Raw genomic sequence first — 22,208 nt, 5'->3', positions numbered from 1 at the left:
GTCAAAAGAAAATGTTTTGAAAGAACTTTGAAATGAAGAATTATATCCTCCATCAGCCAAAATATTAGAATTTAAAGCCAGGTTTGGTGATTTTAATTGGTTAACAATTGTGGGTTATATGACATACTGTGGTTTTTATGTGAATTAAATCTGAAATTACAAAACACTAAATTTAGTATTTTCAAAGTTCATGAAAATGTTGAAACAATCATTTAAAAGCTTCATTTATGGACTCATTAACAAAAGTTAATAAGTGAAATTTTAAAGCATTACTATATGCACTTTAACTGAATTATAAGAGTAATATGATGAAACTAGTATTTTGGCTGTGATTTCTGTAGCAAAGAACATCTCTTAGGGCTAACATCAAGCTCAAATTAATATTTTCCTCCAATTGATGCCAATAAATTATGGATTAAGAACCACTTACCATCGACACAGAAAATGAAGAAAGATTCAGTTCAGTTCAGAAATATTATAATTCAAGGTATTATAAGTTGATTCATTAATTGAATTTTCCTGGAATTCTACCTTAAAATGCATTTTGACAAAGTCTCTGATTTTTGGCTGAATTGTTGAAATAAATATTCACATTTATCTGAAAAAGTGGTCAAATTCTTAATCCATTTCATCACAACAAAGATTTTTTATTCTTTTTCTTTTCCATTTTTCAATTATGTATTTATACGTTTGGGCCACAAAACAGGTACTGAAAACAACCAGACCCCAGCTACATGGTTTGAAAAGCCCTGGATTAGGCACCGTTTCATGTGCCAAAGTGTGTCTTCAGAGCCATCTCCTGCTGCTGCTTTTCTCAGTTGAGCATGTTATGTGAACCCAGAAAATTATAGTAAGCAAACCATGCTTAGCATATCATGCCAACTTAACCCAATTAAATACAAGTCACTAGATTTGAATATGAATATGTTCCTCTACATCTGTAGTGTAATCCCACTTTATGGTAAATAAATTTATACATATTTATATATGTGTTTGGGTGTGTGTATGAAGCTTCAGTATAATTTTATTCACATTAAGATATACAATTTTTAAAATAAAACAATTATGAACAATTTTTTTTTATTAAAGTCCACCACAGTTAAGGAGACTCTTAAACACTGTTTATTTATAATTAGAGGATTAATCTTTCCATAAAGTGTCCCATGATTCTATTATCTTACAGTTTCTTTGTTCCTTTACTGCTAGGATTTTAACTGCTGCAGACGTCATACTGGGTTATTTTATTTCTTATCTTGATAATCGTTCACCAGAGTTAACAGAAACAAGGAAGAACTGTATGCTGAATATAAATAGGCAGTGTTAGGTAATGCTAACATTCAGCCATGCAAATCATTCAAAACAATAAAGAAAAAAAGCAAATGAGATCAAGGACTAACTTATCATTTCACACTAGCTGAATCTCAGCGGCTTAGTGCTTATGCTAATGGACTTGCAATTGCTTTGTAGCACATTCAAATGATCTCACCTTTAAAAGCACATACTTTATGTATAAATTAATTTTGTCTTAATTTTTGGGATAAGTGCAGACTGCTCTTTTACTATCCGAAGGGAAAGAGACAGTGTGTAATTCCAAGCGTTCCTCTTCTCCTGATTTTCTAACTATTGTCATAGCATCATAGGTTTGGAAGGGACCTTGGAAGTCTTCTGTCCTTGGTAGATAACTAATTTCTCCATCTCCCCACTTTTGAGGTTGACAGGGTTCACGACACACAAAGCCAAACTGTGGTTTGTTTGTGGCTTAGTGTAACTTATAAATCCAGCCAGTGTAATTTGTAAATCATGGGCTATTGGATAGCATATTGTATGAATCTAGCCAATCGTGACTTATTTAATTAAGCATGATGATCACAACCATTGCACAGCACCCTGACATTGCTAATAGGAGGTATCCTTCAGCTGTCACTTCTTCACTTCCAGCAGTGTCTTTCTTACATATGCATGCAAATACCCAGGAATATGCCAAGGCACTAAGTAGGATTTACTAACCATGTCTTATGCTGTAATGATGGCATTGATTTTGAATAGTGATCATACAACCACATTGATCTAGCCAAAACACGGCATCTTCCTTTTAAATGCAGGTAAGTACAATGAATGTAACATGCAGCAGTTAAAGATAAAATTTCCAGAGTTAAATAATAGAGAACTCAACAAGATATTTTTGATGTAAGTATAATAATGTTGAAAGCACATAAGCAAATCATTATTTTATCTTCTTCCATTATCAAGTATTATTAACCTATCCTTTCCCATTTACTCTATTGGTTTGTGCACTGTACCAAATTAATTTTGACTGCAGCAGAAACCAAGCCTCTGTAATTCTATCCCTCAGAGAGCTCCACCATTTAGGATGTACCATGGGAACAATTACAAACAGATTCAGGGATTTTTTTTGGGGGGGGGGAGCTACAAACCTTCTCCAGTGTGAATCTTAGCTATTTTGCTTTCAAGCAATTTCATATTTATATAAGGTTTTAGCATTCTAGACCCATCCTCAACCCATCCTGTTGTGTCACTCTGTGCACCTTCAAAGAGAGGATATTTGTTCCATATGAAGGACGGGGTATTAGGAAGATATATCAACTAACAAACTACCCAACTGACATAAGGAGAGAAAAAATTATAATGAGGCATAAGGCTAGATATAAGGAAGAGGAAAATTTGTCCTAATTTTTACTCAGAACACTGTTAGATCTTAATTTACAGTAACAAGCAATGACTTTATAAACAAATCAAGTAAGTTCTGTACCACTAATCATAATTAAAAACAACTTACCAGTGCCAAATATCAAATATGGATGTACAACTACAGCCCGTTAGTATGAGTTTCATGTGATCATGTCTGCCCTTTAGATTAAGTTCCTAAATTGTTTTTAATGTTATTAACAAAAGAACAAAATGTTATCCTTCACTGAAACCATTGTGAAAGTATAGATGCACGTCCTTTATGTAATCATTTGTACATCTACATGTAGTTCCATAATTGTACGTAAAGTACCATTCATGAGGTTGTATCCAGAAATATATTTATATTTACCACACATACCTTCCCTACGGATATGCACTTAAATTTAAATCCAAATATTTATGTATGGATAGCTATTTGCACACGCATCCTGCTGCACATATAGCTTCCAAGTATGAATCCAGAAAGTCATCCATCTATACCATTTTCAGTTAGAATGGGCATTGTTATGTAGCCGTATTGAGCCTCAGATAGTCAGACATAAATTTGCATATCTAGAATTTCTTTGGAGCAAAATGAATGTACTAGACCTGGGATCGTACAGAATTGCAAAGATCTGATCTAATAACATCAACTCTCATGTTTTCATGACAGAAAAAAATAATTTCAGGAGAATAAATTAAGATTTATATACCTTGAATATAAATATAACCACTATCTTATTTTAGTATTTTCATTCAACACTTCTAATAATGGCTTCTTAGAGGCTATTGGGCAACAAGTTGGACTATATGCACTAAAGGACCGTACGCACTAAATCCTGTGCAAAGGATAAATGTTTCAATCTCCATAAATCATTCCATTTCTGTTATCTCAGAAGTTCTGCTAATTAGCTATGGAATTATTATAAATGAGCTTTCATCTCCCTCTTTGTAATGCTGAGGTCTATGCATTTTATTTTTAAGAATAGGAATGCTGATTTTATACACGTAGCGCAAAAACAGCTGAGATTCTCATTAATTAAAAAGTCTACGTCACCTTGTGTTTAAAAAAAACAAAAACAAAAGCAAGAGACATTAAGCAGAGAGTTCGTGAGCCCGTCCTGAATTTTGGGCTCATATTGAGGCACCTGCACTGAGTAAGCATGGAATGTACAGAGCTCTCGACAAAAGAACCGGTATACGAATGCAGAGTCCATTAGAGTACAAAGCTTCTGCTTGTTCTTAGGTGCCATCTGGTTATATTCATAAGCAATAAATGATCTGGACATTATGGTGAAATACTTTGATATAAAATGTATGCCACAGAATATAGATATACAAAATACATCTTTGCAATCTATTGGAAAAATGTTTAGCCATTCCATAAAAACTTTTCAAGTGGTCTAACGTGCATGAAGAAACTGTTCTGAAAATGTAAATTTAGCATTTTCATACAGAAAACGTGTCCACTAACTGAGAATTCAGAAAGTAAAAACTGCTTATAAATTAATATTGAGAATTAACCTTTCAGAAATCGATATAAAATTTCTAAACCACAATCCATCCTTGAGTGTCTCTTTGGAATGAAACATCCTCTTCCGATGTATAAAAAATAGAATCAGTGAATACTCCTGTTAAGAATATGAAATAAAAAAAAAACAATTATTAATAGACACTTTTGAAACCTTGGCAAATTTGTTAAGGGTGTGGAATTCTATCTAGATACAAAGAGAAACAAAAGGCTTTTCCCATTAATTTGAAAGCATCTAAGTAGCAGCATTTGCATGATTCACTTCATACTCAAATATCAGTTCAAACAGCAGAGTAGGAAATAGGCATCACAGAAATTCTAAATTCAAAAACCAACCTGCACAAAATCCAGGGTTTTATTAAAGAACTTTTGTTCATGCAACATAATATTCTCTTCTACTTCTTTCCCTTGTGCCATCCCCCGCCCTATTTACTCCACCATTATATATTTTTGAAGACATAAGGGGATTGTTGGGAGGAGAGGAGGAATGCAGCCCTCTTCCATTGATATAAGCCACTTGACAGCAAGAATAACTAATTGAATTTGATGTAAAATTATCTTTTAATACTAGTCATAAGAATAATGTCATAAATAGCTTTATGGGGGGAAAAAACCCCACTTTGTAAAGATGTGATGTGTCTCTAATTATTGTTCCAAAAGGGAAAGAACAAGTCTGTACAGCTAGTTTTGCAGAATTCTATTTGTTCTTATTTGGACTTATTTACATATTTGGATTAAGCATCATCCTTCATTGCAGCTTTATACATATATTCATACTTAAAATTTCCATTGAAACCTATGAATATAAACAATTATTTCTTAAATATACACCTTAACTCATTACAGTACTATACTTTAAACATTCTTACACGATGAATTTACAAATGGATATCAGGTTTCTTACTAGTGGTCCAACACTAAATATGATCTGCAGAAAACAGAAAAATGTCCATGAACTCCTTAATGCTGATAGGTAACTCATAAATAAGAATTCAGAAGCATTTTGCACGGAAAATAAAGAATGGCTTTTACAGTTCTTATGGAACTTTAAGAAAAGCTTTTTCTTCTACAGACACTATGACAGAATTCAAGAATGGTGTGTGTGTGTGTGTGTGTGTGTGAATGAAGACAAACCTGGCTCTCCCCAATGTATCCATCTTATCTTAGCTGAGTATTACTTAGTAATCGAGAGACGATACTATGATCTTGTTTTTAATATTTTACCCAAAAAATAGACTTGGTCAGTTGATCCTTATTCCTCTGTGATCTCTGTTGATCCAGTTGAAATCACAAAAGTATTCCAGATCGATACTGTGACTGGATAATATGCACTTCCTCACATAACGGAATTCTGCTCCAAATTAGATCAGAATATGATCTAATGCACAGACTGGGATGTTACACACAGCAGCAGATCGCTCCTGCCTTATCATTCCAGGCCCTGTAAGCTGTGAGAGGGAACAGCTACAGTGGTATTTACTAAACCAGATGGATTTTGCAGACCATCTATTTCTATCACCACTGAACTGGATTTATATATAAAGACACTCCAGATCAACAGCAGATGCCTGTTGAGGAAAAGGAAAGGAAAAGGAAAAGGAAAAAAATGTGTGACTAGACTGACAGCAATATGTAAAAACAGATGTTGCATAGTTGGAGAATTATCAGTAAATGGTTTAGATCTCCAATGTTAATTTGTTTTTATCTGTACAATGGTTTACTTTTAGAGCTATTGAAAACTAACAACTTTTTACAAAAGGCCTCTTTGTGATAGGTACAATATATTATGTTTAAAGTGCTATCCTATTCAATTCATAAAAGTCTATTGCTTTAACAGGTCTTTTAAGACTGCGCCTGCGCTAGCGTCAGGTGCTACTGGCATTGGGGTGAAGGTGGGCAAGGCATCCGAAATGGGTTTCATAAGCAGATGCCCAGATCCACTAGCGCCAGGATTAGCTGGAGTGATGAGTGGTACTGCGGCTGATCGAGGTGCAAGGAATGGATTTACATCTGGTCTTCTACTGGTTCCTGGGCCTGTTGCATTTGATAAAAAACAAAGTAATACAGTTAATTATTTAATAATATACAAGACATTCTTCACAATAATTTTGTTTTCAGCTTACAACCCATATGCTGCTCTTTTCTCTATCAACAGACCAATTTAATCCTTTCTAAATATTTAATGTATGGACATCAATAACAAATTATCATTTATTTTATTTATATCCTACATTTCTACTCAAGTATTCAGGATGATATACAAAATACAAAAAAAACAGAATCCAAAATGATCAAATATACATTATAATTAATTCTACAATAAATTAACAATTGAGAAACTGGGGGGAAAAAAGAGGAAATGCCTTTCAAGGTTTTCCAAGCACCGAAAATATGAGGGCCCAAAAACAATATACATTTCATATACATACACAGGCAAATCATAGCACAATAAAGTACAAATCTTCCATTGTTGTACAGCTGTTAGAAGTGTATGATTAGAATGATCTCCACAAAATATTTTAAAAGTGAATTAACTACAAAAGAATCATAAAAAATAGCATCCTATAAAATTTCACTGTGAAAATGAAATGTAGTTTAGTAATGCTGAGACCTGGTGAAAAATGTAAATTTAATGCTAAATGCTTCCAGCTGCCTATTTTATCACTATGACATTGATGAAAAATTGAATGTATGATGCTGATAGTCAACACAGACTTACATTAATATACAAGTTAATTTTGGATGCCTGACTGAATGTTCATTTGTCTAGACTTTTTGAAACTAGTAATTTATGTTTCTGGAATTTGCATTTTTTCATGTCAAAGTTATTTATTACACAATGCCATTCAGAGAATCAGAGGTTCTCTGAATGTGTTGCATCCTCCCTGTCCATTTTCTGGTCAAAGTCACCTACCAATGTAAGTCAGTCAGTTTTCCAGTCTCAGAAGTACAACAACCTATTTATTACCTATCCAGGAATTATTTCAGTGAAGCCTCTTTCAAGACCATGAAGATTATATCTTTCTTCAAGAGAACTGGCACTACCTCTACTACCCAACTCACATTTGGTATTTTACAGGTAGGTTCATTTCTTTGCACTCTGAGTCCTGCATTCATATGTGCCCAGGTTTATAACTCAGGCCTTTAGCTTTAGTTTCTCTACAAAAATCTGAACAGAAACTTTGTTTTCCTTACAAGAAACAGAATTCATAAACAAAGTCACAAATAAATCTTTCATTCATAGAAACTGACCTGAGAAATGTATTTGTGGCTTTTAGTCTACTCTTTATGTAAAAAACAATCTTAATTACCCAAATGATTAAGGGATAGAAAATGTATGTCTGGTTCTATAAGGCAACAATCCAGTTCCTGGAATAGAACTTGTCCTTCCAAAGGTTTAGCCAGACAAGAAAACTGGGTGATCGCCAAGCAAAATAGGGCACTTTCACTATTATACCGACAGTAACAAGAGAACAAAAGGAATATAAAACATATATGATTGGAAGCACAAACTTTCAAGATAAGGTTTCAGACTGGAAATCTTTCAAGTTTACTACAATAATTTTAAGCCAACATTCGTAAGCGCTAAACTTTAGCAAATCTGCAGCAAGCAACATTCTTCTTACAGAGGTTTTAATGTCACATTAAAAACCATATTCAATACCCCATGTATTCTTTTGCTGCTATGAAATTGTTGCCCTGGAGATGCAGATCATAATTCATGATCTTATAATAAAAATGTTAAAGAATCAGAGGTATTCAGAATTCATTTATAACCACTGATTTGTTAGCATGAGGTGACCACTGGTTCTATGAGCTGGTAACAGACTAACTTCAAGTAACAGAGTATAGAGATTTGCTAAGTTAGCACTTCTAAATGTACTCACCGTTCTCCTTATATTTTGTAACCATTTAAATAAATACAGTCTTGAAAACCCAACATAATATTACAAAATTCAATATAATGTAAAATTTTGAAAATGGAGACATTACCTGCCAGATTGCTGGAAGGACTACTAATTCCTGTCATTCCTAAAGGCTTCATGTTATCAAGAGAAAGCTTTGGTGGGGGAAGAGTTGGCCGTGATTCTGTTTCAAGGAACTTCACAAACAGTTCTGAGAAAGACTGAAAAGATGCAAACGTTTTTTTAACTACTGCAAACATTTTAGGAAAGACATGATGTATTTGACTTATCAATTCAAGATGAGTTGATTAAGAGTTTGACCCCTGCACTAAGATTATGACAGTTTGGTAGCTGATTCCTAGGAATCATAGTTCCTGGCTCATCTGAAGGCCAATCTCCAAAAGAATATTTTTAATTTTATCAGATTGCCAAGTAATATATTTACCTGAAAGAAAGGTAACCTGAGTTTATGACCATTCCCCTTCTACCCAATAGAAAGGTTCAACACTTGCCTTTATTGCCAGATTCTCAGGTAACCTAACAAATTTCACCCATTCTAAAAGTATATGATTTTGGAATAATATTTCAATTTAGTTCAGTATGGTTCTAGAACCTTGGAACAGAAAGTTGGGTATATGATTTTATACATGTAGCACAAAAACAGCTGAGATTCTCATTAATTAAAAAGTCTATGTCACTTTGTGTTTAAAAAAACAAAACAAAAGCAAGAGACATTAAGCAGAGAGTTCATGAGCAAAATCCTGAAACAAAATTATATATAACAAAAATTAATGAGCAGTGTATTTTTTTCCAAAGAGAAAACAATTAAATATGAGAAACATTGTGAAAAATGAACAACTAGAAAATAAATTGAACTGAAATAGAAAAGCAAGAATATTGATGTAGAACTTCAGCTCTTAAAGTCTAAAAGTAATGGCGTAAAACATCAGCATTTACAACATAAAAAGTTCTACATTTTCTATAAAAAGGATTTACTTCAAAACACTTACACTGTTGAAAATCGACTGTTGGCTTGGTCTGAGAGGTGTATTGGGGACACTTTTTGATTCAGCAGCTCTTCCACCAAACCAGCCAGTCACCCATTGTGTAACACCTTTTTGATCTCCGGTCAGTAACTAGAGAGCAATTTAAATTAAAAGGAAAAGTTCAAATTGGCTATTTTTCAAGTAAAATATCAGGCTTTTCTTTTTCATTATTGACAAGAAAAAATAATTTATGCTTAAAAAATGGAAACCCGCCCAGAGTCCCCTACTGTAGGGGAGATGGGCGGGAGAGAAATCCAATAAATAAATAAATAAAATAAATACATTGTTTCAGATTGCAAAATCCATTCTCCTATATGAAATACTTAGCTGTTGTTCTCCCACCCCTTAGCAGGATATAAAACTAGGAAGATCTTTTGTCTCAAAGGAATTTTTTTCTTCTCACTAATGATTAAATTGAAGATGCGTAGCAGTAGATTCACTGGGTTTAGCCCAGCATTTAAATAATAATACATTATTGACATTTAAATAGACAAAACACACCCAAAGGAGAGATAAGAATTACCTGCTCTAGTTCATCCTTTTTAATTCCTAGAATACTTCCCATTAGCCTTAGTACCTCATGACGCTTATCCTTTGCAGTATGGAAATGCCCAACGAAAAGATTTCTCATCAAGACTCTGTTAAAATGAAGATAAAGCAAGTGTAACTTAACATGGCCTAAAACAGAGAAAAGAAGTTGAGGAACTATAGAGTATTTATTTTGCCATGATTCTATATCTCCCCCAATACTATTTTTAAATAACATGGAATATAACTAATAATACAAAGGCAGCTGGAGGAGAGGAGAGGAGAGGAGAGGAGAGGAGAGGAGAGGAGAGGAGAGGAGAGGAGAGGAGAGGAGAGGAGAGGAGAGGAGAGGAGAGGAAAGGAAAGGAAAGGAAAGGAAAGGAAAGGAAAGGAAAGGAAAGGAAAGGAAAGGAAAGGAAAGGAAAGGAAAGGAAAGGAAAGGAAAGGAAAGGAAAGGATTTTCTAAGTAAGAGATTAGAATGTGGATGAATTTGAAAGCTGTTTTGACACTGACTGGTAATGAAGGATGAAGATAAGGTGTTTTCCTAAACTATTTTGTGCCAAGCACAGAATGGAAGCAGTGCATGTTTAAAAGATTTTTTTTTATCCCACCTTTATTATTTTTATAAATAACTCAAGGCAGTGAACATACCTCATACTCCTTCCTCTATCTATTTTCCCCACAACAACAACCCTGTGAGGTGTGTTGGGCTGAGAGAGAGTGACTGGCCCAAAGTCACCCAGCATATACTATTCTTTCCTTCTTGTATATTGCCTCCTATATGATGGACATTATTCCTCTGCTCAAAGAGGAAATTACTCATGTGTGCAATTGACTTTGTGATAGAAAAGCCTGCTTCATGTCACAAGATTAAACCCTAACCCTAACTCATATTTTCTGTACCATTGATAACGTCGTATTAGCACTGAGATAAAATCTGTGAAGAAAAAGCAGGTTTAGCCCACTTAAGACTAAAATTAACTGCTCTGCATATAATTCATGAAAAATATTAGGAACTTCCAGGAAGAGCTTTGCATGTTTTTACTTCTAACAGACAGTAAGTAACATTTGATATGAAAATTATGTATCAACATAACACCCTCTGAGAGATGATGTGTCCTGTGCCTTCTAAACCAACTTAATTCAGACATCAGCACTGCTATAGAATAACACACAACCATGAGTACTAGTAATGACACCCAATTATTTTACTGAAAGACTTTTGTCTGTCAATCAGGTTTATGTAAAAGTAGTCATTATGAAAGAAAAGAACATGTTTCTGAACAGGTTGGTCCAGATTACAAACAGTTAAACTAATTTATTTAATCCTAAAGAAATCTGCAAAAGAATGATTTTTAAAAGATCATGGTAAGATCAGCATTGCCACTGATAAGCCAGAAATTGCAAAAGTTTTATTTTGAGAACCAGCACAAGATTGTAGAAATAAAATAGAGCTAATTTTTAAATAGTCTATATTGATTAAGGGTGCAGTATTTTATATCTTCAATTAATTGCTTTCTAGTTAACTTTCTTAAATTATTCCGTGTCAATAAAGCATTATATTAGAGGAAAAATATCCTCTCTCTTCCTTTTTAAATTATTGCCTTCCCTCCCATTGGAAGCACTTTAATTAATTGGACAGAATAAATACTGCAGCCTTAATATTTAGAGACCATTTAAAAATGAGCCCTGTTTTATTTTTACAACCTTGTGCTGGCTCTGAAACTAAAGAATTTACAGTTACAGTTAAAATACAATGTGGAAAAACAAATACTCACTTATCTACTTTTCCTTCAGTACTGTTTATGAGGTTCATTAATTTATTTTGTGCATCTTCTAACATTTCTTGTTTGATTGCACCTATAGAAATAAATTATATTTATTGTTTTAAGTAAGAAATAAACAAAAAGAGATGCATTAGTTGAGTCTCCAGGAAATTTTTTCAAAAATAAGATGTGGATTGATAGGAATAGGTAAAAGCTATCACATACTAGCACAACTTATACTTTGTATTAATTGTTTTTATTGTCTTAGATTTGTTTTTGTTCTCTGTTGTTCACTGTCCAAAATCTGTCAGCTTATGGGGCAGCTTATAAATATTGTTAAATAAATAATAAAAAACGGAATCTCAATAGTCATGATCCAAACTCAACTTTAAATTTATATTTCTATCCTCAAGCAGTAAAATATGTGATTTTACACTGAAAACTTTCCCAGTTTTGTGTTCACTGAATAAAGGCAAGGAAATAACTACATGTGGCTCCTTGTATCATCTGAAATAATCCATCTATAATAAAAGAGGATTATAAACTAAAGCACCAAGTTGTCTTACAAAGAATGACACTTGTAGGAAAAGTTTTACTAGAATTAATAAATTTCAATTTATTTTAAAATATCTGTTTCAGTCTACTAACAAAAATTAGATACGTAACTAAAAGACAAACAAGAAGATATAAATCCAAGTGCAAGATTATGGAAACCATTCAGCTTTGGTTAAATTAACTAAAGTTGAAAAAAATTAGGTCTCCTGCAATAACACAAACAACAGCCACCAGAAAAATGTGATTCTCATCAAATACATTAGTGATGTTGAAATGGCCTTCTTCCCCCTCCCCATGTGCACACCCAATCTGCTCCAGATGTTATCCCATGTCACAACTGGATAAACCAATTCCTTTTACAACCTTCATTTATCCTAGTGGAGAATTGTAATTTGAGAAGATAAAAGATTCAAAACGCTGGCAAATTTTAGCAGTATTGAATAAGATTTCTGCATGAAGCAAGAGTGAGGCTTTTAAACAAACTAATAAATTATAGAATAAAAAGTAGGGAAGTTACTTTCACAGATTTAATAAAGTCAGACTAAAACAATTAAACAGCCCATATTTTTAACTCAATATGAAATAAAGCTTTAAAGGGAGGTCACTAGTACAGAGGAACCTACATTAAAAATTAAACTTTCTCTAAGTAATTTCAGTCATTCATTCACTAAGCCCAACCTTCTTCTACGGTACAGTAAAAATAAAGCAAGGGAAGAAGAACCATGCACACATGTACACTATCTGGTGCTTTCTGAAAGACAGCTAAGATAAAAATGAAATAAAACATGTGAGTTGAATTGTGCTACTATATTATTTCTTTTTATAAAAACATGTTCAGTTTGATATTACACATCTATAATTAAACATGACAGAGTCTGAATGCTCACCTAGTTGTGCACTCAATAAGCCAAGATAGACAAGATATTTGTTACAGTCATAGAATAGCCCAAAAGAGAAAGAAAACAAAATCTGAGACCGCAAATAAAAACCACAGTAAAACCCAGTAACTGTAAAGCAGGTGTGATCAAGGGGTAACATATTTTACAAATAGTAAATCAAAATGGTGGCAATTAATGCACCATTGGAAGACCAGGTTAGGGACAGATCTTCATGGAGAAAATCTATCCCTGTGGTCACTAAAAGTTGATGACTTAATGGCACATAATAAATCAATCAAAGAGGTAAAGGAGCTGTACAGTACTACAGGGGATGCGGTGGCGCAGCGGCTTAATGATGCTGAAAGTTGCCAGCCAGAAATGGTCGACGCTTCAGTGGTTTGAGTCCAGCCTTCGCGTTAACAGGGTGAGCTCCTGTTTCCTCCCCAGTTCCTGTCAACCCAACAGGTCGAAAACTCATGTGAGTAGATAAATGGGGACTCTCACTCCGGTGGGAGGAAAAATGCTGGCGGCGCCTTGCAAAAAGGAGTTGGGAGCAGTTGCTGGTAAGCGCGAAAAACCGGGCGCGCCCAAAAAGGGCGCGAAGCAACGGAAACCCCGCCTCCTGCGCTCGCCAGCTGGGCTCTGCTCTAGGAAGGAGGCTCTGGCAAACCACTTCCGAAACACCTTGCCTTGAAAACTGCAAAGGACTTGTCCAAAGCAGTCACTGCAGAGTCGGTAACGACTGAGCGCAGATTAAAACAAAAACAAAAAACAGTACTACTAGAAGAGAATGTGTAGCTCAGGGTTGAACTGTGGAGTCCTTGGGGTTCTCTGAGCTTGGTTGTTTTCTTGCAAACATTTCATTACCTGGCTAGGTAACATCTTCAGTGCTAGAACGGAATGGGGTTTGCTCTCTGTTTATATATTGTGGTATGCCCTGCCAGTGTTGGTGTGGGTTTTGTTTTGTTCTATTTTTTCCCTCTGGTAGTTTCTTGATTAAGGTATTGTTTACTGCTTGTATGTCTGGTGGTAATCTTGGTGTTAATCTCTGTTTATCTGGGTGATGACTGCTGGTGAGATGTTCTGGTCTTTTGTTTTCCTTTCTATTGTCTCTTTTGAATAGTGTGTAGATATTGTTTATCTCTATGTGCCTGTTGATGGCTGCCTTGTCTGAATACCAAGCTTCCAAGAATTCCCTTGCACTTCTGGATTTAGCTTGGTCTCAGATGCTGACAGTTTCCCAGTTGAAACTATGATAAAATCTGTCCATGTGTTATGAGATTAAGGAGTTTTCATCATGTCTTCTGATTGCTAGTTGATGTTCATGGATGCACTCTGCAAGCCTTCTGCCTGTCTATCCTACATAGTGGTTGTTACAGTCCTTACACTGCATGTTGTAGATGACTCCTGTTTTTTTCTTCTCGGGCTACTGGGTCTTTTGGTTTGCTTAAGGTGTTTTGGAGGGCTTTAGTTGGTTTGTGTGCTACGGAGATGCCCTGTGGTTGTAATAGTCTGTTGGTAGTTTTTGAGACATTTCTGATGTATGGCAGTGTTATCCTTTTCATTGCTTGTGTTGGTTGTGTTGTAGTAGGTTGTGTGATCAGGCACTTTTTGATAAAGTTGCGTGGATATCCATTTTGTTGGAAGATGTTGTATAGGTGGTCTATTTCCTTTTTCTGCTGTTCTGGGTTGCTGCAATGTGTTTGTGCTCGTTTGAATAATGTTCTTACACAGCTCCTCTTGTGGGAGGTTGGGTTGTTACTTTGGTAATGGAATACTTGATTAGTGTGGGTTGTCTTCTGATAGACTTGGGTTTCTAATTTACTGTTGTTTCATCTGCTGATGAGGATATCTAGGAAGGGTACTGTGTTGTTGTTTTCTTCCTCTCTGGTGAATTTTATTCCTTTGAAGATGTTGTTGATGGTTTCATTTGTCTTCTCTAGTTGATCCTTTTTTATTATAACAAAGGGGTCATCTACATACCGGATCCATATTTTAGGTTGTATGTGTGGAAGTGCTATAGTTTCTAGGCGTTGAGTTACAATCTCTGCTTTGGTTTGCTTAAGGTGTTTTGGAATGACAGTGGTGATCCCATGGGTGTGCCTCTGATTTGTTGGTATATTTGTCACCAAACTGAAAATAGGTAGTGAGGCAGAGGTTGATGAGGTCCATGATTCTGGGTATTTCGGTCTGGGTGTATTTGGTTAGGTCGGGTGTGTTGTGTAGTACTGCTAATATGAATACTTTTGCAAGTTCTGGGTTTATGGATGTAAAGAGTGCTATGACATCAAATGAGACCATAATTTCATCTTCATCTATGTGTACATCTTTGATTTGATGGAGGCACTATAGGGAGGAGTTGATAGAATATTCACTCTTCTCTGTGAGATGTCCAAGCTATGCAGTCCAACTGGGCTCAGAACAAAAGTCTAGCTGACAATACTTTTAGTGCAGGAGGTATGAATAATGCACCTCTAGTGTAGTAAAAGGACTCTAGGGTTGTTGCTAACATCTGTGAATTTTAAACAATACACTCTATATGCACGCTGTCTACTGGATGAATGAAACTAATCAATAAATATCTGTCTCCCATACAATTTATTCTATCACATTATGAACCTCAGAAATTGATATAATACTATATTAATGATGGTAAGTTAGACAGAACAGGGCTAAATTTCAAAGCTTCTGTGGACCCAGATACTTAAAATATTCTCCTTCAATTTGTTAACCATTTATGGAAATTCAAAAACTTAAATCTAGTATGTCTTTTGTTTTTCCACAATTGTAATATCTGCTGCCAAAATAATCAATTTAAAAATCCTTCAGCAGTTCAGGCCAAGAAAACCGTGTCTCGGAATGTATCTGGCCACTATTCAAGAAGACATTATATGTTTTCTTGTGCAAATAATAGCCTTTGAATAAAGTCTCCTTTACTTGAGAAAAGAAAAAAGTGAACTAGCTAAAGGTAAGATTTGATATATAATAAGCTCCAACCCATTTTCTTTTCAACACATCCAAAATTTATGCAATAAACATGCTCCACAGAAAGACTCTTATGCTTTTACTATACTTGTACTTGTTTACTTGGTAAGAAGTTGGCCAATAATCTTAAGCTAAATCACAAAGAGAGAATGGGGGATGTTTCATTCTCCAATCCCACTAACTAATGTTCTTCATAAATAGTGAAGCTGGCCACACATTGCAGGAAGAGACCCAATTAAAAAAAAATCAAAAGATAAGAAACCATTGGTGAAGAATTCCAAGTGCAAACCTCTCATGTGAGGTTTCCACTGACAGGAATAGCAGCACTGAATTTTCCTAATTTAGTCCTGAATCTTACACATCCCAAACAGACTATGATTTCTAGGCATTAAACATATTTTTTAAAGCTGTGAAGCTATCTATAAACAGGCTAGATGGATCATTCTCCCTTTGTCTATCACACAGTGACTTATTCAAATAAATATTTTTGCAAATTTCCTCCTTCTGTACAATGCAAAGTCATGGCATAACTCTATGGGATAAGTTTGCCCTGTGCCCTGAATACTCAAAAGCAGTACAGGTAGTCCTCGATGTACGACCATTCCACTCGGAAGAGCTCAGGATGTGTACCAGTCCTGAGTGGGGTAGTGCAAGCCCATTCAGGATCAAAGATGAAAAGCCCCTGTATTGGGAAGGTCCCACAACCACTCAGTCTTGTTAGAGATGAGCCTACATCTGTTCCTCCTCATCTAGCCCTTTACAGCCTCTAGGCACCAGGACAAGATCTCAACTTCATCAGTTGACTAGCCAGGGTTTAAGGGGTTTGGAATGGAGTATCATTCCATTCATATTCCAATATTGAAAAAGGGTGGTCCTAGAGAATGTTCAAACTACCAGTAATTACACTTATTTCACATGCTAGTCAGATAATGCTCATGATTTTGCAGCAATACATGGAACAAGAACTGCCACATGTACAAGCTGTGTTCAAAAGTGGTGGGGTACCTGAGATCACATTGTGAATATCCAGTGAATAGTAGGAAAGGCAAGGGAGTCCCTTGGTTATACCAAGGATTTTGACTGTGAAGACTACAACAAATTATGGATAGCCATTAAAAATATGGAAGTACTGAGCCATCTCATTTGCCTATTGAAGAATCTGTATGGTGACCAAAAAGCAACAGTTAGAACAGAATATAAAGCAACTATATAGTTCAAAAGTGGGAAAAGAGACTGGTTTTATAGTGTCCCCTTACCTTTTTGACTTATATGCAAGGTATCTCATAAGAAATGTTAGACTGGAAGAAGTAAAATTTGGGACTAAAATTGTAGGCAGAAATATCAATAACCTCAGATATGCTGATACCACTGTAATGGCTGGAAGTGGGAAAGATTTTTAATTTTTGTTGCTGAAGGTGAAAGAAGTGTGTGTAAAATCCTGTCTGCTGCTCAATACTTAAAAAAAAAAACAGCTAAGATTATGCCAAGAAGCAATGCCAACCCACTGTAAATAGGCAGAGAAGGCATTAAAGTAGTATAACATTTTCCAACATTCAAAATGTTCAAGGATAGTGACTACAGCCATGAAATAAAGTGCAATCTTACAAAAACTCAAAGAAGCAGTGAGTAATAGACACTCCTGGCAAAATGATGTCTGTTGGATTACAAAAGTCAGAAGCAAGCAAATGTCTGAACGAGAAGAAGCAGATATAACAAGTGGCTGTAGGGGAATCTTTCTTATACTGCTAATGCAGAGCATAGCATTAACAACATTCAATTCCACACTCCCTAACAAATAACACCACTATTAGGGCTACTGGGTTTAGGCTGCAAAGAATTTGCTGTTTCTCTTTGCTGTTGCAGCCTGATCTGGCAGCCTTGACTACGCTGAAATAGAGGAAGCTACTACCTATGTAATGATTTAATCAAATATTTGACTGATCACCCAATAGTATTTGATCAATTAACTGATCTATGTACAACAGGACAAAGTATTGGTCGATCATAACCAGCTGACATAAATCTAAAAAAAGTTGTGCATGCCAATTACAAGAGGGCAATTCAAAGGTAAAAAAATGGGCATGAAGCACACTGAAACTTGGCTGCAAGATGTACTATGTGCTTTACGTGCTATTATCCTATTAAAGTACAACTGTAAACACACAGCTGGAATTTAGGGCAATGTTTATACAATTAAGCAATAAGCATCATAGTTTCTCATGCAGTGGTTGCTGATCTCATGTGGCCAAATCCCAAATTTCTCCACATCCCCAACTGTTTCACTGACCACAAACACTATTCTCACATCTAATGATCAAGGCAGCTGTGCATTACATGAGAGTAAGGTGAAGCGCTATCTTGCTCAGTATAACCCAAACACAGTTTTATATTTTGTACTGATTCTGATTTCTGTAAACTACTTCGATTTTCTTCAGTTTTTCTAACTAGAGGTACCTACTTTCTTTAAAGGACAACAAACAAAACAGTTAATACCATTGAAAGAAAAGTAATGATAAAAATGCAGTCTGGCTTTTTGCATGCTGCTCTTTCTCCTGAAAATATTCCCACCTCAGATTCTAGCTATGACTTAAGTTTTTTTAAGTTATGCATTCTGATTTGCCAATATGCTCAGATTGACAGAATCTTCATTCAAGAAATTAGCTTAATAATGAATGCTTGCCTTTAAGGTACACTTATTTTATAAAAAATATTACCACAAAGAGAATTTCAATTATACTTTGCTAAAACAGAAGTCCCTATGAATATATTTAACTTGTACTATTAAGAAACAATTAATCTCAATTTGACTTATGGAAAATAAGTTGGTCTATACTGCTCTTCTTACATTTTATATATTTGCATTACTAAAATAAGCAGTATTAGCGTCTTTGTTGAAAAAAAAAAGTTTCTGTTGGCAAATCTTTCTACTGTCTGGCCAAAACGTAAATAAAATATATTACAGCAGCATTCATCAACACTTCAGTATATTTAGTCCAAAAATAAGGAGGCAAAGTTGAAGGCAAATGCACAACTGGATTCACTATTTGTACAGCCAAGTGTCTGCCTGAAATGATTGTTTTTTAGTCTAGAAGTTCGTATTTTCTGAAAATAAAAGCTACCTAGTACATAAGACTTCTTGTGGAAAGGGAAGGAATTTTATATTTTATTGTATCGATATAATACTTGTAATTTTTACTACATTTCAGCAGGTGTGGACCACATTTGGTCCTACCAGGTGTCTCTCAGCTTCAAATGCAGTTGTTTAGCTAGCATGGTCAATGATGACAAATGCTGGGAAACAGAATTCAGTAACAACTGGAAGGCAACAGGCTGCCCACCTAACTATAACTTAAGGAGAGCACTTAATGCAGTAGTTCTCAGTATTAATATGGGTCATTTCAACTTCTGAAAAAGACCCACTAGAGAAATTAAATATATGATTTGGAGTGGATAAAAATAGTTGAAAACAGAAGATCTTTACTATTTGATGAAATATTATTTATGATACATTTTTGGAGTTTGAGCAGATTATATTCGTCATAAAGTAGGTTTCCCATTCCTATTTTCTTACAAGGACAAATTGTCTTGATTTTTATGACCAATAGAACTTCTATGTGCTATGGAATTATGGAAAGCTATTTTATCTTACTTATTGTTTTGACAGTTTTCTAATAAAAATGAGCAATGTCCACAAAACATCAGTAATTTCTTAATGATGTTCAGGGAAAAGTTAGCAATCAAGAAGAGTCCTTTCATTTTCTGTTAATGCATTCATCAAAGTACACAGGAATAACTCAACTACATTTCCATTCTTAAGAACTCTTTTTTAAATTAAATTGTTGAAGTGTGTCTTATTGCCTCATTAGAATAAGAAGAACATGGGGCATACCAATGGTCATATCAGTGAATCTACTACGATACTGATGAAGGAAGAAATAATTGTACAAACACAAGGCAGCTACTTTCTTTCTTTACATGAATTGTAGAAAGTAAAACAACTTTTAAAGAGGAAGATTCAGTTACAACTTTCCACTGACTTTTAACTTTACTAAAATAAAAGATACCTTACATTATGGTATTTTGTTTGCAAAATTTTAAATAATCTTGTTACCTTGTCTTTTAAGTTCTTCAATTTGTTCTTCTTTCAGATCCAGCTGCTCTGTTAATCTTGATGCAGAATCTAGTGCTTCATTTGCTTCATCCAACTTTTCCTGTAAGATGAGGTGGATTGTTAAAATAAATTTACCATGATTACCAGAGCAATCAAAATAAATCTATTTCACTCATATAGATCGCACATAAACATATGAATGTTATTAAGGTAAAAGTTTCTGTAGGCAGTGAGTGCAATGAGGCATCTCTATCCTTCTCAGAAATTCTTTTGCCCACTTTCTACTCTTATCTTTCTGAATCTATCATCCAGCATCTTGCTCCCTACAGGGATGTTTAAAAGTTTGTGAACCCTTTTGAATTTTCAATATTTTGGCATATATATGTGGATGGATGAAACCAAAATAGAACTTTTTGGTTTGAATGAAAAGTGTTATGTTTGGCAAAAGGCAAAAGCTGCATTCCAGCATAAGAACCTTATCCCACCTGTGATCCCATGGTGGTGGCAATATTATGGTTTGGGCCTGCTTTGCTGCCTCTGGACCAGGACAGTGTGCCATTATTGATGAAACTATGAATTCTGAATTGTACTAGTAAATTCTACAGGAAAATGTCAGGGTATCTGTAGGTGAACTGAAGCTCAAGAGAAAGTGGGCCATGCAGCAAGACAATGACCCCACACACACAAGTCATCCAATTGAAGAATGGTTAAAGCAGAAGAAAGTTAATGTTTTGGAATGGCCAAGTCAAAGTCTTTACCTTAATCCTATAGAAATGTTGTGGAAGGATCTGAAGCGGGCAGTTCATGCACCGAAGCCCACCAACATTCCTGAGTTACAGCTGTTCTGTACTGAAGAATGGCCTAAAATTCCTCCAAGCTAATGTGCAGGACTGATCAACAGTTATCAGAAACGTTAGCTGCAGTTATTGTTGCCCAAGGGGGGCACACCAGTTACTGAAAGTAAAAGGTCACATACTTTTGTCACACACAAATATGTAGCTGTGGATCATTTCCCTCCATAAATAAATGAAAAAATATGTTTTTCACTCATTTGTTTAATTGGGTTCTCTATCTAGTATTGGGACTTGTGTAGAGAACAGATCACATTTTAGGTCATATTTATGTAGAAATATTGAAAATTCAAAAGGGTTCACAACGTTTAAGCACCACTGTATATCAACTGTTATTGCTCCTTAAAATTTTCTGACAGTCCTAATTCTTTTTCTTTGCTGGATCAGTTTGAATAAATAAGCTGTGCTATAGAATCATCTCCCCTTCATGGATCACTGCCTTGTCGTGGCGAAGGGGCTTGCGTAACTCAGTGAAGCCATGAGCTATACCATGCAGGGCCACCCAAGACGGACAGGTCATGACAGAGAGTTCTGACAAAATGTGGTCCACTGGAGAAGGAAATGGCAACCCACTCCAGTATCCTTGCCAAGAAAACCCCATGGACAATGTTAAAAGGCTAAAAGATATGACGCCGGAAGATGAGCCCCTCAGGTCGGAAGGTGTCCAATATGCTACTGGGGAAGAGCGGAGGGCAATTCCAAGTAGCTCCAGAAAGAGTGAAGCGGCTGGGCCAAAGCCGAAAGGACGTTCAGCTGTGGATGTATCTGGAAGCGAAAAGAAGGTCCGATGCTGTAAAGAACAATATTGCATAGGTACCTGGAATGTAAGATCTATGAACCAAGGCAAGCTGGATGTGGTCAAACATGAGATGACAAGACTGAACATTGACATCTTGGGAATCAGCGAACTGAAATGGACGGGAATGGGTGAATTTAATTCGGGTGACCATTATATCTACTACTGTGGCCAAGAAACCCTTAGAAGAAATGGAGTTGCACTCATAGTCAATAAGAGAGTGGGAAAGGCAGTAATGGGGTACAACCTCAAAAACGACAGAATGATCTCAGTGCGTATCCAAGGCAAACCATTCAACATCACAGTAATCCAAGTCTATGCCCCAACCACTGATGCCGAAGAAGCTGAAGTTGACCGCTTCTATGAAGACCTACACCACCTTCTAGAACTAGCACCAAAAAAAGATGTCCTTTTCATCATAGGGGATTGGAATGCTAAAGTAGGAAGTCAAGGAGTAATCGGAATAACAGGCAAGTTTGGCCTTGGAGAACAAAATGAAGCAGGGCAAAGGCTAATAGAGTTCTGTCAAGAGAACAAGCTAGTCATAGCAAACACGCTTTTCCAACA

At 35.4% G+C, this 22,208-nt stretch overlaps 1 protein-coding gene across 1 annotated transcript in view; it reads right to left on the bottom strand.

The window, feature by feature from the left end:
* Window positions 1–675: 675 nt before the first annotated feature.
* Window positions 676–22,208, bottom strand: part of TRIP11 (thyroid hormone receptor interactor 11) — a 59,037-nt gene continuing 37,504 nt past the window's right edge. The window contains exons 15-20 of the mRNA XM_088145228.1: window positions 19,995–20,094; window positions 11,478–11,559; window positions 9,694–9,808; window positions 9,135–9,260; window positions 8,213–8,345; window positions 676–6,253 (exon numbers count right to left, since the gene is read on the bottom strand). Coding sequence (XP_088001354.1) covers window positions 6,042–6,253; window positions 8,213–8,345; window positions 9,135–9,260; window positions 9,694–9,808; window positions 11,478–11,559; window positions 19,995–20,094 — 768 coding nt within the window. The 3' untranslated portion in view covers window positions 676–6,041. The remainder of the gene's footprint in view (window positions 6,254–8,212; window positions 8,346–9,134; window positions 9,261–9,693; window positions 9,809–11,477; window positions 11,560–19,994; window positions 20,095–22,208) is intronic.

The sequence above is a fragment of the Python bivittatus genome, unplaced genomic scaffold, assembly GCF_059951505.1.
Source record: "Python bivittatus isolate LINGU-HERP-01145 unplaced genomic scaffold, Pbiv_v1 ctg000480_np1212, whole genome shotgun sequence".
NCBI classification, from domain to species: domain Eukaryota; kingdom Metazoa; phylum Chordata; class Lepidosauria; order Squamata; family Pythonidae; genus Python; species Python bivittatus.
This window is presented reverse-complemented; position numbering and strand designations above follow the sequence as displayed.